The 17399-nt window shown below is 33.2% G+C and overlaps 2 protein-coding genes across 2 annotated transcripts; one reads left to right on the forward strand and one right to left on the reverse strand.

Moving 5' to 3' along the window:
* The first annotated feature begins 2186 nt into the window (after window positions 1-2186).
* On the forward strand, window positions 2187-6561 carry LOC109800447 (disease resistance protein RGA2-like). Its single transcript, XM_020361226.3, has 2 exons — window positions 2187-5772; window positions 6271-6561. The coding sequence occupies exon 1, from the start codon at window positions 2433-2435 to the stop codon at window positions 5739-5741; it is 3309 nt and encodes a 1102-aa protein (XP_020216815.1). The 5' UTR covers window positions 2187-2432; the 3' UTR covers window positions 5742-5772; window positions 6271-6561.
* Window positions 6562-7746: 1185 nt separating this feature from the next.
* On the reverse strand, window positions 7747-17153 carry LOC109800448 (uncharacterized). Its single transcript, XM_029271702.2, has 9 exons — window positions 17010-17153; window positions 16473-16820; window positions 13835-14326; window positions 12748-12897; window positions 11960-12094; window positions 11762-11809; window positions 11601-11663; window positions 9160-9587; window positions 7747-8406 (listed from the first exon to the last, which is right to left on the reverse strand). The coding sequence occupies exons 2-9, from the start codon at window positions 16792-16794 to the stop codon at window positions 7825-7827; spliced, it is 2220 nt and encodes a 739-aa protein (XP_029127535.1). The 5' UTR covers window positions 16795-16820; window positions 17010-17153; the 3' UTR covers window positions 7747-7824.
* Window positions 17154-17399: the final 246 nt, after the last annotated feature.

Consider the following 17399-nt stretch of genomic DNA (forward strand, 5'->3'; position numbering starts at 1 on the left):
TGGCTGGTTCACATAATTCACTGATCGAATAGCTCGGAGGTGTCGCTTTCGTGCTGAGGAGGAGGAGCCGCCTCCGGCGAAGCCACCGGCTATTGTATTGATCACCTTCCGTGTTCGGTCATTGTCCTCCCTGGGATGCTGTGATCGGTCTCGGCGTTCAGCCGAACGGGACCGGCGGCGTCGGTCCCTCGGTGGACGAGCTTCACGAAAATGCTCTCTTTCCCTTGACCCGTGGTCTTGGGAGGTGGTAAAGCTTTTGAGGTGACCCTGTTTGATGAGGTCCTCGATCTTGTCTTTCAATGCTGAACACTCTTCGGTGGAGTGCCCCCGGTTTCGGTGGAATCGGCAATTCTTCGCCTTGTCGGCTCTAGGGGGCGTGTTCGCTCTTTTCGGCATCGCCATGATTTCTGATGCAAGAGCCTGCTCCATTACTTTGGCCCTGCTTGCATTGAGGGGAGTATACGCTGTATAGCGGGGTCCTCTCGGGGGGCGGGTGTTTAGGGGTTTGACGTTGGTCTTCCTCACTGGTTCTCGTCCGGGCTCCTTTCGGCTATAACCCTCCTCGGCTCTGGCCTGATTTTGGGTCTCTGCCAACTCCTCCATTTGCATGTATTTTTCTGCTCGGCGTCGGAGGTCATTCATATCCACCGGCGGTTTTTTGCACAAACTATTTACGAAAGGTCCGGGCCTGAGTGCCGTGCTCAGCCGGTCCATTGCCACGGCGGGGTTGAGGTCGCCGATTTCCATTGCGATTTTATTAAACCGGTCCATGAAAGTCCTCAGACTCTCTTTTTTCTCTTGACGAACCCCCGCTAAGGCTAGTGAGGTCGTTCTGTACGGCTTGCTCGTTGTGAACTGGAGAGTGAATTGGGAAGACAGTTCGTTGAACGAGTCGATGGAAGAGCTCGGTAACCTTGTGAACCAAACCAGGGCCCTTCCTTTCAGAGATGTGGGGAATATTCGGCACAGAGCCGAGTCGTCTTGAGTGGAGAGGGTTGCTTGAGTCAAGAAAACATTCAAGTGCTCTTCTAGGTCGGAGGATCCGTCGTACTTCTCAATCGGCATGCTCTTCCAATGGTCCAGCAGTGTTGCCTCCATGATTCTCCTGGAAAAAGGATGCCTTAGGGAGTGAACGGTGGTGTCGGCCTTGTTGGCTATCAAAGAAGTGACTGGGGTTCGGGTGACCTGGTCTGTTGGGGCATGATAGGCGGACTCTTCTACGAGCGTAGGAGTGGTCGGCACATATGTTTGGTTCAGATGCCGAAGCTCAGCGTTCTGCCGGCGTAGCTCGGCCAGCTCTCGGGCGTCGGCTTCTCTTTGCCTTTGGATGGCCGCCATTTCCTCGCGAAGTGCTCGCAAGTCATCTTGAAAGTTCGGTTGAGTTTGACTGGTGTTCGGCTGGACCTGCTGTATCACAGGTTCCGGTTGGGTCCGAGGCATCCCGTACGGGTAGCGCTCTTGGTTGGTCATGACGGGGTTGCTTTCGGGGTTAGGAATCGGGTGAGTCGTTGTCGATTGTCCTTTGCGCGTTGTTACCATATCTCGGTCTCAGTCGTAGAGTAAAAAGGGGCTGAAAACGTCTCTTCGGCCCCACGGTGGGCGCCAAATGTCCCGGTGTTAGGAAACACACTTCAATTATCCTTGTTCTAACAGGTCAGGTCTTAGGTCTCGGTCTTCTCGCTCCTATCCGGGTAGTCTGATGCGGAGGGGGGGTGTGCCTGCAAAGACACTCCAACGCTCAAGTGAGTGCTCGGCGTAATAAATGCGGTAGGTGAAAGTTGGTTACGTACCTTAAGAGGGGGTCTATTTATAGTGTTTGTTGTTGGGCCGTGATTAGGGATTGGGCCCCGGAAAATTAGGGGACTAACCTGGCGTATTATGCAAATTAACCCTTCCGTAATCACACTGGTGAATGTCGTCAGTTCGGCCGAGCACAACGAGATGTTCCATTTCGTGAATGGTCGGTGTGATCGGGTACACCGACTATTCGGTTATAAATTAGAGTGCTCGGCCGGGTCGGTTCCATACAATTGTTCGGTCAGGTCGGCCCATACGGTATAAAATATATATATAAAAAAAAGACTATTTAAAGCAAACTAGTCAAAGTTTGACCTAAAGTAGAGAAATGTTATAACCAATAAAAGGGGGTTGGATTCGGCGCGCCTTGGTGGAGGATTGTCTGGAGGTATAGAGAGAAGAAAACTCCAATTTGAATTCTTAATTTTAATTTTTAATTTTTATAAAAATTAATAAAATATAAGAAAGAGATTTGAGCCGTTAGATTATGAGTCCAGGATAAACCGAATGTAATTCAAGTGTATACATTATACAATGTAATTCTATCCTGAATGTGTTAATAAAAGGAAAAGTCCAACTGAAGGTTGGTATATTCCCAGCTCTCCTGAATCCCGATCTTGTGTTGACTTGCATCAATGGAGGTAATGCTTGAATCAATGGGTGCTTTCGCCAAAGAAGCCATTGATCGAAGCCTCACTGAGATGCGGACAATCTTCAAAAAGAAGGCCTCAGATGATAGCCAAATCGAGATCCTTGACAAGATCGCTGATGAGATAAACAATAGCGATGTGAAAGCCCAGGTTATTTTGAAGCAAAAGCTTGACAACATGGTGATGGATATGGAGAACTTGGACACCGAAACCTCCAACTATGCCTCCAAGTCGAAACTCCCTTTCTTCTCCAGAATCGGTTCTTCTAAGAAACGCCTCAACGTGGCTCAAAGAGATGAGAAAGTCATGGAGAACCTGGAACGCGTTGCAGACAAGGTAAAATATTTGAACGTGGAGAGGAAAGAAGCGGTGGGTGAATCTGGGGAAGATTTGGAACTGGTTGGGAGAGAAAAGGAAAAGGAGGAAATTATAGATCAGCTCATGTTGCTGAGCAGGAGCAGAAACAATAATGGGGCCAGTTGTGTCCCTGTGATCGCAATTTCAGGTCTTGGAGGAATAGGAAAGACAAAACTTGCTCGCTACGTGTGCCAGGAACAACATCTTGGCTTGCCTGCTTGGGTTATTGGTACCGAATATAACACTCTCTTTGATGCAGGCAGCATCGCAAGATTGGTCATACGGTCAGTGGTACCGGCAACAGCTACTATACCATCTCCCACGACAAAGACTCTCAACATACTTGTAGTTCTGGATGATTGGAGAGTTGAGATTGACGACAAAGATGTGAAGGAGTTGCAGGAGAAGGTAAAGGAGCATTGGAAAGTTGAGCTTAAAGGCATAGATCAGAAGGCGTTGCAGAAGGAGTTAAAGGAGGATAAGAGAGTTGAGATTGGAGACCAAGATCTGAAGGCGTTGCTGGACAAGTTAAAGGAGGTTCGTCCACGTGTTAGGGCTATCATGATAACTACACGTAGCTGTTTTGTAGCTATGGCTAGGAATATTGCTGCTAGCCCGGTTAAGTCATATGCTTTGCCGGGACTTGATGAAAAGGAAAGTGTGTCTTTGTTCAGGAAAAGTGTGTCTCGTTTTGAGAAAAATCATGGACTAGGTGATGATGATTCAAGCATTACGAAGGTTGTGGCCCAGTGTAGAGGCGTCCCTCTAGCCATAATTACCATGGCAAAATGGTTTGACTCTTTTCGGTCTCAATTGACTGGATTGACGGAGGAACTAATATACTCCTATTACGACCAGGGGCTTCCCCACTCTTGCTTTGCTTATTGTTCATTGTTTCCTCAAGGTTACTTGTTTGATACTGAGAGATTAATTCATCTCTGGATGGCGGAAGGGTTTCTGAAACTCCAACCTTCAGATCCTTCAACGAGCTTTGAATCAGACCCAGAAGAAATTGGTCGCAAGTGCTTGAGGGACTTGGTTGGGAGATCTATATTCCAAGACGTGAAGGTAGACGAGTTTGGCCAAGTGATAAGCTGCAGAATGCACCCGCTAATGCATGACATGGCCAGATTTGTTGCTGGCAGGGAGAACATCACCGTGGATCCAAAAGGGCACAAGGTTCACCGCAAAGTCCTGCGAGCCTCGTTTGATTTGAGCTTAGACTTTTCGCGTGGAATTCCACCTCCCCTTTTTGACAAGGCAAAATCCCTGAGAAGCATTTTTTTCTTCGCCAACACACAGTCTCGACTTCCTATGCAGCTGGATCTGAGTACGTTGGTTCTTGAAAACATCTTCAAGAGCTTCAAGAGGTTGTGTGTGTTGGATCTCCGTGACTTGGGGATCGTGGCGCTGCCGAGCTCTATTGGCGACCTAAAGGACTTGCAGTATCTGGATCTGTCCCAGAATAATATGGAGAAGCTCCCTAGTTCCATCGTCAAGCTTTCCAATTTGGAGACATTGAAACTGTCTCGTTGTTACTCGCTCAAAGAATTGCCAAAGGACTTCAAGAATCTAATTCAACTCAAGCATCTTGACATGGAAGGATGCCTTGGTCTCACTTGCATGCCTCCCAAAATGAGCAAGCTCCAAAAACTAGAGACATTGTCCACTTTTGTGATTGGCAAGAACGACCACACGGCAAGCCTTGAGGAACTCGAAAGGCTCAACGAATTGAGAGGGCAATTGGAGATTTTCTATATGAGCTATGAAAGTGAGGAAACTAGATACTGGGGCCCTAAACCAGAAGAAATTGGTCTTGGTCGTAGGTGTTTAAGGGACAAAACCCACCTTCAACGTCTGAAACTAAAATGGGATCTAGGGGTTAACCGAGGGAACGGATTTCGCCATCTACTTGTAATGGATAGTCTTGAGCCCCATTCTAGCCTAAAAGTACTACTCCTTGTGGGCTACCAAGGTCTCGAGCTTTCTTCTTGGCTCACTTCCACTTCCATCCGATTCGAATGCCTTGTTAAGTTGAGCTTGCAAGATTGTCACGGATGCAAATACATCTCACAAGAGGATGCACTCCCAAAGCAGCTCAAGACTCTCGAACTTATAAGGTTAGATAGTTTGGAATGCGTCGCACAAAATTGTGACAAAGATGCAGCTTTCTATAAAACCCTGATGGAGCTCACAGTTTCGGATTGCCCTAAACTCAAAAGTTGGTGGCAAGAGGAGAAAGATGTAAGCGATAGGCCATTCTTCGCCAAGATTTCAAAACTACATGTCCATCACTGCCCTCTCCTAACTTGCATGCCTCTCTATTTTCATCTTGATAAAAAATCGTCCCTTAAGGTTTCTTTTGGTTCTGGTATAGAGCTAGTCCTTGTGGGTTCCAGTTTTAAATTACTGCTGGATACTATGTCAATGGTGGGTTCGAGTTCGACAGTTAACTACTCCATTCCCCTTGAGAACCTTCACATTCAAAATTGCAATCATTTAGAGAATCTGTCTAATGCTTTCCAGCATCTGAGCTCACTCCAGCGTCTTACGATTGAGAACTGTGCCACGATTAATCTTGACGACCTAGGCAAATGGGAGGGTTTGGAAAGCCTTCGTTTTCTGACGATAAGGAAGATTCCAGTTTTTAGCTCCTTTTCATTTGGCCACAATGTTACCACTCTGCGAGAACTCACCCTTCATAACTGTCATGGGTTAACTTCCATTTCGAATACCATAGGCAAACTTACCTTACTTCGGAGACTGCTGATTTCCAAGTGCAACAACTTGAAGTCGCTGCCAATAGCAATGAAAGAACTCAAGTCTCTGAAGACCTTGCTCATTTTGGACTGCGTCTTGCTACTTCCAAGGTGTCAACCGGAAACCGGCCATGATTGGCCACAAATTTCTCATATCAAACATATCCAAGTGAAGTGATAAAGTTTTCTATTAGCTTGTTCTTGTCCGGGTAAGTACTCATTCAACTCTCCTCACGAGAGATCGTACTAAGGGTTTGATTGGAAAACACACTAATTAACTACTTCAATATACTCATTCAACTCTCCTTACTGTCCTTACTTTGCTTTTAATGAAACACCGTTATTACTTATTAGATTAATTAATTAGGACTTTGGGAATTTTTTTAGAGTTTGCTAGTAGATGGTTAGTAGTTAGTTACTTGCTAATTCTCTATATTAAGTTGTTTTAGATGGATTAATGAAATTACCTTTCTTATTTTTATAATACAATTTATTTCAGCTTTGTATATTTTCTCTGTTTTTTTTTGTTTTTTTTTTTAAACTCTGCCAAGTTCGAAAACAACCATCGAGCTCATTTGGGCACCAGGCAATTGGCACTTGACCCTAGTCAAATAAAATCTATTATACGTATTTTCATTCTAGTTAGTTATATATATGATTGTTTTTGGTACATATCTGCGCCGTTAATTACCGTATCTGATGTTCAGGTTGTCTGAAGGGGGATTGCACGCACGTATGCTGAATTCTGTGCTACATTTCATGATAAACCATCCGATTGTAAGTTTGTAAGAAGAAATAGTACTTCCTCAAAATATCTTACAATTTCTTTTAGCTTCATGGTTCTAAATTGCGGTTATGATCGCGTGGTTGTAGTTACTGCAGTTGTAGCTATTGTGTCTACTCAATGCGAATTAAAATTGTTGTGGTGTGAAATTATTATACATTTGCATGTATATAAATAAATAATTAGATCTCATTTTCTTTATTTTTTTCAGTTATCTCTTTTTCCCTTTATTAAAATACATCATGTACATCCCAACCTTCTAACCAAATGTTATTAGTTGTCTTTTTTCTTCTCTTAATATCTCATGTAACCAAATTTATTAGAATAGAATATTAAAACGAATTTATTGTTGGAACAAAAAAACTTCTTTTCTTTAACGTATAATAATGATGATGAGAAGCATATCAAAATAATACTATAAAAGAAATAGAAAAAAGACCACACAAATTTATTTAACGTAGTTCAGCCCTTCATCTCTACGCTCACAAAGATGTTCATTATTTATTTCAAAATGTGTTACATATATATTGAAAATCATCTCTTCAAGTTTTGTGGGTTAAACTTGAAAACCTCCTCCCCACAAGTTTTATAGATAAAACTTAGAAATTCTTTTCTCACAAGTTTTCTGGTGAAACTCAAAAATCATCATTCACAAGTTTTCTAACGAAACTTGGAAACCCTTTTCCATATGACCTCCTCTCTCATTTAAGGCAGTCACCCCTTCTACAGGTCGGGTGATTCTTCTTATCTCAAGAGTCTTTAATTATTGACCTTATATCACTATTTTAAAAAAAGAAATAAATTTCTAAAATAAATACAATATATTTCAATTCTAAACAATATCCTAAAAGAAACAATATCTTTTAAAATCTAAATAATATCTCATAGATTTGAATTTAAAAATTTAAATTGTTTTCTCAATATTTATGTATGTATTTTGACATAAAAAATAGAATAAAATGATATTACGAATCTATTGTGGTTGTATTGCCATTATATTGTGGTTGAATTGCAAAATTTTAGTGATTTAAAATTACACTGCAATTGCGGGCTGTTGTTGTGATTGTGGTAAACATCCACTGATTTTTTCATTTAACCTTTTCAAGATGAAACGGATACATTAACTTGGTTTGATTAGATCATATTAAATTTGCAGCGATAATGTATATCTAACTAAATATTAACTATTCTAGTAAATGAATTCATGTAAGTTCTAGGAATTTGATATATATTGTGGTACTCATAGGAGGGGTGGGGGGCAAAAGAGTGTATGCATGATATCTTCAATTTCTTGGCTAAATAACTCTACTATTTAGGTATTTTAATTATTTCCTGCACATCAATCACTTGTCGAAATGTATTATTGCTGCCAACTAGTTGATGGTTTTTGTCCAATTAGTTATGATTTAGCACTGAAGTTCTCAACTCCAAGGGCCTTTGATCAGTTAATAAGCACTTGTTATTGGTTCCGTTCACTTTATATATGTTGCATACATATTGAATTGAAAATGTCGAAGAAGAGGCCTAGCAGTGATGGTACTAGGACAATAACTGGAATACTTCCGAGTGACATGGCTGCTATTATGACTCGCTGATATTCTTTTAGCAGCATAACAAGTAAAGCACAAATTGCTACCATCATTGCCACCATAGACAAGAAAAGGGTCACAAGGCCGAAAAATAACTTCAATGGCAATGTCTTGAGAAAATCTTTCTCAGCATAACGTGATGCGAGGATCCCAAGAAAAACCAGGACTGAAGTGGAAGAGGAAAAGATAGATATTACATCTGCTATAATAAACAAGGTCAATATGTGGTCATGTAAGAAGATGGGTACTCCAGTTTCTTGATTGTTTCCACCGGAGATAGTGAATGTCGCAGCAAACATGATTATAATTATGAAAGTTCCTACAAGAGTAAAAGAAATAGCGGTGTCTTTTGCCCATTTCTCACCGGTTTTCACCATCTCCACGTGACTTTCACTAAATACCTCATGGGGTCTTTTACCATTTGCATTTTTCTCTTCCTTACATTTAGGATGCACAATTTTCTCAACAGCCTGCGTTATAAAATGTTACAAGATGTTTAATCATGTAGAGCATATACTCTAAAAGGGATATAATTAAAACTTTCGAGTGCATTTAATACAATTAATTAATCAAATCAACAATGAGAATGAGTAGCAAAGAATTTCATGTTCTTTATTTTTAAGACATAAAAGTAAGAACTGATATTTATTAAAATAAAATTTAAAATTAGCACATTGGTTTTGGTATACTTTCTTCAGGTTTCAATAATTTTTTTCAATAATAAGGTTACTTTAGTTCTTGTTAAAAAATCGTTTTATAGTAAGATATCTATCTAAAGTTTCTGTTGCTAGGTCAAATACACAAGTTTAATTTTAATATGTTGTTACTGTAATTTTTTTATCTTGTCAATTAATTAAAAAATATTTTAAATATAATTTTTAAAATAATTATTACAAATATATGGATCAAATCTGTCAATTTTTATAAAAATTAAAAATTATTTGATAATCTGTTTCATTAATTCAAATTTTTAGATAATCATAAAAATATTTTATACATTAATTTAAATTAACAAAATAAAATATTAAATAATTTTTAAATTTTTTAAAATTTTACAAACTTGACTTATATATTAAAAATTTTAATTTAATAATTAAATTATCAAATTACTATAAAATATAAGTTATTAAATAAAATAGATCTTAATAAATTTAGATTTAGAGTAAGTAAGTCTATGATAGATATGTGTCTTTGTTTATATGTTGGGAGAAAAGATGAATTACCTTGAACCATTGAAGATCCCTTTGTATTAGGAGAGCAGCTCCAGATTTGTGATGAGAGGAAGGTCCTAGATATGCTGCCAAGTGCAACAGGGTATTGCCAAAGACGTCTTTGCGACATTTAATTATCTCCTTCCGTCCATTATTTAAACCATTTATAAGGTGGAAGACATCTTTTTTACGATTCAAAATTGCATGCGAAAATATGTCTCTCTTGTTTTTATCAATGGCCCATAAGAGGTCAGGATTAGCTTTCCTCATTGCATCTATGAACTCAACAATTCCAAGCTTTGCTGCCTGCAACATGGCATCATACGCTGAAGCCTCCCGGAGTTGTGATTCCTTGTAATCTGAAATTCTTTTGCACAAGCACTTCAATATTTCAAGAACTAGACAGTGGGTCCTTTTATGTTCATATATTTCCCTATGTCCTGGGAGAATTAATTGTGGGGTCAGTGTTGAAGTCGTAAATTAGAATAAAATAATATTAAAGCAACAGTGGGTCAGGGAAATAATTAACTGGCCAGACTTATATATGAATTTTCGTCTATATAATTTATCATCCTTCTCATTTTCTTTCTTGTAAAAAATTCCAAAATCATCTTTATAAAACTCAAACATTTGGATATTAATTATTAGTATTATGTAAATAATAATGTCATGTTATTGGTAAAACATATTATGGTGTTATGTAAATAATAGTGTTATTCTTTCCATCTTTCTCTATTTTTTTTTTCTCGTTCAACATTATATGGCCAAAAATATTCTATAAATAGATCATATATATTAATTAACTTAAAACTAACATTAACAATAGTTTTTGTTAGCCTAAATTCTATACATACTACAATAGATTTTAAGAACTCAATTAGAATTTGTTGGTATTAAAATCCATTGCTAATGACTAATTTAGTTTAGGATTGAGGATTTATGATAATTAAGATAGACTTATTTTAATGATAATAAAAATTTAATTCAACTTATAAAATTGACTTGTAAGATGAGAGATGAATAATTTAAGTTTTAAAACTTTTACTTAAATTATATCACTTGTTGATGTAAGACCAAATTATCATTACTTGAGAATGCAATTAATTAAAGCAAACTCCAAAAGAGATTATATTTAAGACATGTTCAGGTTAGGGTAACTAGAATTCAATTAAGGCCTAAAATGTGTATTTTTTTTTCTATGATATGTATATTGATGTAAAAAAGGGAAGGAATGATTTATGTGGTGAATGAGAGATCTTGAAGTGTTAATATAAAATGTGTAAGTAACGTTATAGTCTTGAACAATGAAAAACAAAAAGAGAGAAAAAAAATGATTATTAAAAAAATGGAATTTTAATATTTAAGACTAAAATATTTTTTTGTGCCTAATAATATGTCTTTTTTTTTAGTCCATGGTTTTTTCCTTCCATTTTTCATAAGCTAAATTACTATTTTGGTCCCTTAATTTATTCAATTCAATCCCTCTAATATTAAAATGTTCAATTTGATCTCTTAATTTTCTAAAATGATGTAATGTGATTATTTTTGTGCAATTGAGACAAACAACTTTAATTCTTTTAGATGTAGCCCTATGTGTCCTTATTTTATTGTGTCATGTGTATAAAAAATTAACATGTTAATTTCAAGTTGATCAAAAAGGATCACATTGCATCATTTTGAAAGATAAAGTGACCAAATTAAAATTTTCAATAATAGAATAATCAAATTAAATAAATTGAGGGGTAAAATAATAATTTAATACTTTTAATACCTTTAAATTAATATTTTTCTTGTAATTATTTTCATTTCAATCTTTTTATTATACTACTAATATGACAATATTACTGATACGACATTAATGACATGAAATTACACTATTATAACACTAAAGACATTATGTTAACATGACATAAAATAATGTTAAATATCATGTAACATTTTTATTACATGACACATGATGATATAACCATAACATTATCAAATTAACATTTTTATATAATCATATTTGACGACATAAACTAAAATGAAATGTTTAGGCTTTATAAGAATGATATTCCAATTTTTTTTTTACAAGAATGTAAAATGAAAATCTCTAATTTATATAGACGAAAATCATATTTAAATTTATTATTTTACATAATTTAAAATTTCCAAAAATACATTACTACTATCTATTTAGAATAAATTAAAACTACGCACGTGAAGATTAGTCAAATTTATTCCATATTTTTTTCATTTCGTACTAACTCTAATACATTGTATTCATACATTTGTTTTCTAAGAAACAAATCACACCATATATAATCTTATAAGTTTTTATAAACGTTTAAAAAACATAAGTTCGTGTGAAGAAATATTAAGGTATAATTTGCTCTATCATTTATCGTTAACAATTTGATAAAACAAGGGGAAAAACAAGTTAAACAAAATAAATTCAATTTGTATTGACGTACCTGTGAAGAACTTCAAAAGTATAAAATGTTGAAATAACAGATACACCGATATAAGCAGCAGACCTGGAAAGAAAGAAAACAAATAAAGATGTTGATTAACGCATATACATTCCATCGTGGCGCACAACGGAGAATTCCTCAGATAAACAGAACACACATACCTAAGAGCTTTATGGGAGGAAAATTCAAAGCCAATGCATAGAACCTTCCTAAAGAAAAGCAACACATAAAATATTATACAAATAAGATTAAGAGTAATGCTGTTGTAGATTTCGAAATAAAAAGCCAAATCATCTTCCGAATTAATTATTGTCAAAATTTTTATAATATAATATTTACTAACGTTGGTTCGTACATACCTGCAAAAGAGGTATTATCTTTGCCTTCCTGTTGAGCAACATTTAGGTCTTCTATTTGAGTAACATCCGGCACAATCCGAAGGCTTATTCGGAACCAGTTTTGCAGCTTTATCTCTGCTTTTTCTAATCTTAAAACTAAAAACATAAGTTAATTAGCCTTACTTGAGCACTCTATTATTCAAAGTACAAAATTTAGGTAGAGTATCATAATTCATAAGTACTCTAAACATTATTCTCTAATTAAAATTTTGTTATTTAATATAAATTAAAATTTTTAATGATAATCAAGTGACATATTGATCTAAGATGATTTAATATTTCATTTTTATAATTCATATTTTTTTTATATTTTAAAATTTATATATTATATCAATTTTATTTTATAAAAATGAAGTATCATATCATCTTTGATTAATATAAATTTTATATACATAATCTAAACCGTCTTCACACACACACATACACACACACATATATATATATATATATATATATATATATATATATATTCGTTTGATAAGAGAGTAATATCATAAAAATATAATAAAAAATTTTACTGTATGTATTTATTTAAGATTACTGCATTCATTTTTAAAGAATGACAAGTACAATTTTTCTTATACTAAAATTCAAATTTTATATAAATTTAATTATGTATTAATTTTTTTGAACTTAACTCTTTTAAAATAAAGTATGCACTTTAGTTGCATACATCAGAACCTTTAAGCAAAAAAGAAAATATAAATAAAGTTCAATAAAGAAGAAAAAGATAAAATGTGACAACTTACAATTATAAATGAGTTGTTGTCGAAGTCCAAATTCGCAGCCGCTAGGAAATGCAGAAGGCATGCATGCCAATGCGTATAAGGGCCGTAGACTATTGGATTCAACGGTGAGAGGCAGTTGTGGAACACGATGGATTAAACTCAAAGCTACATCTAGTTGGTCAAATCAACACAAGTTCTATATTCAATATAAGCAGGCAGAAATATATGTAATATTTTTTAAGTTGAAATTTGTCTTATAAGTTCGTCACTTTACCCGATCCAATTTTCATCTATTTTGACTTATTTCAACATGTTATTTTTAATTTTTTTCAAGTTAAATATATAATTTTGTCCTTTCCTGTGTTACAAATTTTCAATTTAATTCTTATACACAAAAACTTATTAAATTAGGTTTGTTAAATATTATCGACTTGATCTTTCACATTGTTAACTTCATTATACATTGTTAATTTAATTCTTATACAAGTAATACACTCTTAATTTGGTCCTTATCTATATAATATATTTTTAATTTGACCTATATAAATAAAGGATTAAATTAAGAATGTGTTAATATTGTAGGGTCTAAATTAAAAATGTATTACATGTATAAGAACTAAATTAAAAATATATAAGAGAATTAATAGTTTTAGAGATCAAATCAATAATATTTATATATATTTAATAAATTTTTATATATACACACCAAGTTGAGAATCTATATCATGTATACTAACTGAATTATATATATATTTAACTTTTTTTAATAATCAAAAGATAATATTATATAATATTAAAGAATTTTGTTAAAGTTAATGTGGCAAAATAATCCTTTGACTTATCTTGAATTACTCATTTTCTACCCTTTTAGTTTTAATTATTCCAACACTAATCTAGTGGTGTATTACTCCTACATAGTATGTTAGTAAGAACTTTATTATTATGGGAAATAACAAAAAAACATTAAATTATATTTAAATGATTATTATTAGAAGATAAATGTATACGAATTTTTTAAGTGGCTATGAATAACACTTGCAACTAAATAGCAAAACACAAACATAACTGATTAATTAAGAGGGATATGCAGTTTAGAGCTATTGCTTACCAAATATTTTGGCAGTGATGCATTGTGTAAGAAGCAAAACTCCGTAGTGTGAATTATTATGGAGGAATACGTTTAAGTGAGTTTGCTGGTAAAGATAGCGAGTCATTTCCTTGTGACCTTTAACAGCAGAAAGAAGAACAGGAATTTCATTGTCTTTGGTCTTGATGGTTAGAAGATCTCGACCTCCATAATTTCCAACCATGCACCTTGCAATGTTAACGTTTCCAGTTAAATCAGCAGCGAGAGCAAGAGCAGTGTAATCAAAATTATCTTGCATTTTCAGTAATTTATGTCTCCCTAAATTGACTAATTTCTCCACAATGTGTTCATGCCCGGCAATTACAGCAACATGAAGAACAGTTCTCCCCATAGAGGACGTGGAAAATATAGCCTCATAGTTCCCATTGATGATTGATCTTGCAGGATTCCACTCACCGCTCTCCACATATCTGTGCAACGGTTTATTGTGTAGGAGACTGCCATCGTCCATACCTGCCACGTAAACCATACAGCAAATTATTATGGAAGCTTTGATAATAAAAGTACCTTAAATATATTTTTAATTCTTATTATTTTGATAATTTTATATTATTTCTATAAAAAAGAAATTATTTTTCATCTTTTTAAATTTTATAAATATTATCTTCTTTTTTCAAAATAAATAAATTTTAATTTTAATTTCTGTAAAAAAAAATTATTTTTATTCTCTAAAATTTAAACTTATTATTTTTAGTCTTCGTTTTAATATATATAAAATATTTATATTAATGACTTATAATTTTTTTTAAAAATGTTAAATATTAATATAATATTAATAATGGTTGTAGAAAATATTTAAAATGGTTAATTAACTTTTAATAAATAAAAATAATTAAAAATATCAAAATTAATATGTTGTCAAAGCATGTATATATCCAATTCTTCAATTATGGTGACTACTCTTTTTGATACATATTTTTGCCTTAATAGTAACAGTTATAATAAATCAATAAATACAATATATTGTTTAATTATACCTATTTGCATTAATGGTAAAACCGTAAAGTTATAATTAAACAATAATTACAAATTATTTTATATAATCCATTATTTTTTTAATTAGTGGTTTTTTTTTACACCAGTTAGTGGATTTTGTTAAGATGTATGTTTTATGTAAGATTTACCTAAAAAAAATATATGTTTTATATGTAATCAATTCTTGTATATTAAATGCAAATAATTATCATGTGCAAGAAGAGTTTTAGGAGTTCTTTTTTGATAAAATATTTTTTAAGAGTTTATTTTTAATTTTTTATTTATCATAATTATTTATCAACTAAATTTTAATGTTATTAAAATAAATTATCGATAAATAAAATAATTTTGTGCTACACTATAAGTTATTATAATTCTAAAATATAATTTATATATTTAAAAATATCTATTTACACATATTTAAGCACTTTATAGATTTAACTATGTTTTTAGTTCCAGCAAAATGAACAAGTTTTTATTTTGACTTCTATAAAATATTTTCTTTACTTTTTATCCTTCTAAAATTTAGAATTATTATTTTTAATCTCTACTATTATATAGTCATTTTTAAATACTTAATTGTTCATATTAAAAGATTAAGTGATAATCTCAGATATTATTCACAATTGTTAGTAATACCAAATTAGTATATGACATATGTAAAAAGTTTCACAAATTTTTAAAATAAATATTAATTGTATATCTTAAAACCATTCTTAATTAATGATAGAAACAATAATTTTAAATTTTAGAGAGTTGAAACTTAAAGAATGATATTTCTATAAAGACCAAAACTAAAATTTATTCATTTTATAATAATAAAACATATTTATAATTAAAAATAATATTTAAAGTTTTTAAAAAAATAAAAAAAATTACAGAGACCACAATCTAAACTTATTTATCTTACCAAAACTAAAAATATACTTAAGTCATATTTATATATATAATTTATTATAAATTTTAGTTATATATAATAAATATTTAAATATAAATCAAATAAAATAGTAATATATATATATATATATATATATATATATATACAAATAATAATTGGAAGTCAATTAAAGTGACGACATTTACATTAATCAGATAGTGTGTTTGGGTTCAACTACCAACTTTGGACTTTTATTTGCAATTTACTAAGTTTTCAAGGGTAAAAAAGGAATATCAATCCCGAGGAAATATGCAAATTAACATATCCTTTCATCCAACAGACATATATATTCATCAGCTGACATATATATATATATATATATATATTAAGTGCGAAAAAGATTTGTGTTTCATTAATTATTTATATTTTTTTCTTCTGGGTTTCTAAAAGCGCGTCAGAACACACTCATTCATTCTTTATAAACGTGAAAGAAATAAACATTTTTCCAACACATTCATCAAACAAACATTGTAAACAGTTGAACTTTTTTGGCGATTAGAGAAAGATTATCCCACACAATTGCTGTTTCAAGAAATCAAACCTTAATAGTTAATAATCACGGATTTACCAGATTGCGGCCAAATATAAAGCATGGTGGTTTAGGTTTTTCAGAAACCTCTCTTGTTGAAATATAAAACTGAAGCTTCTTGAATGGTAAAAATAAAAGCTCAAAAGTGATTTACATACCTAGCTCGTCATCTGGGTCTGCTTTTAATTGTGAACTGTATAATGCTTCCAATCTGTTCCAAGCTTCTTTTGCCGTTTCAAGATCTCTAATTTGAGTAAGAACCTCTGATCCACTTGCTAGCTGAATGATATACAAAGCCTTCGCATTCTGCCTCTCCCAAGTCTTAGAAAAAGCTTTTGGTTTCACACTAACTTCAGAAACAAACGCGACAACTTCCCACAGATCTTCACCTATTAGATAGTTCCTCACAAGAGCACTCCAGTTCTCGTAATTGTCTCTTGTGAGTGGTTCTAGAACTAATCCACTACCTGCAAGGCTCATACCTGCGATTGCACTGGTTCCACAATCTGAACATATAAAATATACCGAATCAATTAGCCTAACAGATTTGCTTCTCTTTGTATGTATTCATTTGAATGATGAAATGAAAGAGAAATAGAAATAAGAGAAAGCAACGTGGTTTGGTGGTGTACTCTTAGAACTTTATGAAATGAAAGACAACTAGAAACAAGCTTGGGGAGAAACTAATCATTTACCTTGCAGGGAACTGTAGCAACAACAAACAAAAAGGAAAAAAAAAAAAAAAAAAAAAAACACTTTATTGGAAAATTTGGTTCTTGGAATGAAGGTCTAACTTCAGGAAAGCTTGCACATTCAGATCGTGTGGAGAGGAATCAGAGGATATGGTTGATTCGCGCTTATACACAGACTAAAAAAATAAAGTTAGAAGCCCGGGATTTTGATTAGATTCATGAAGTGAACCTAAAAAATTATAAACAGATTAATTAATATGGATTTTATTAAAAGAAACTTACATATCTTATCTATTTTAATCCTAATTATTTATGATATCAATATTTATTCATTTTTCTGATCTCTCGTAAAAAAAAATCTATTATTATTAGATCAATTCTAAAACTAATGTA

This window comes from Cajanus cajan, chromosome 11 (assembly GCF_000230855.2).
Source record: "Cajanus cajan strain Asha chromosome 11, NIPB_CcT2T_4, whole genome shotgun sequence".
Taxonomy (NCBI): Eukaryota; Viridiplantae; Streptophyta; class Magnoliopsida; order Fabales; family Fabaceae; genus Cajanus; species Cajanus cajan.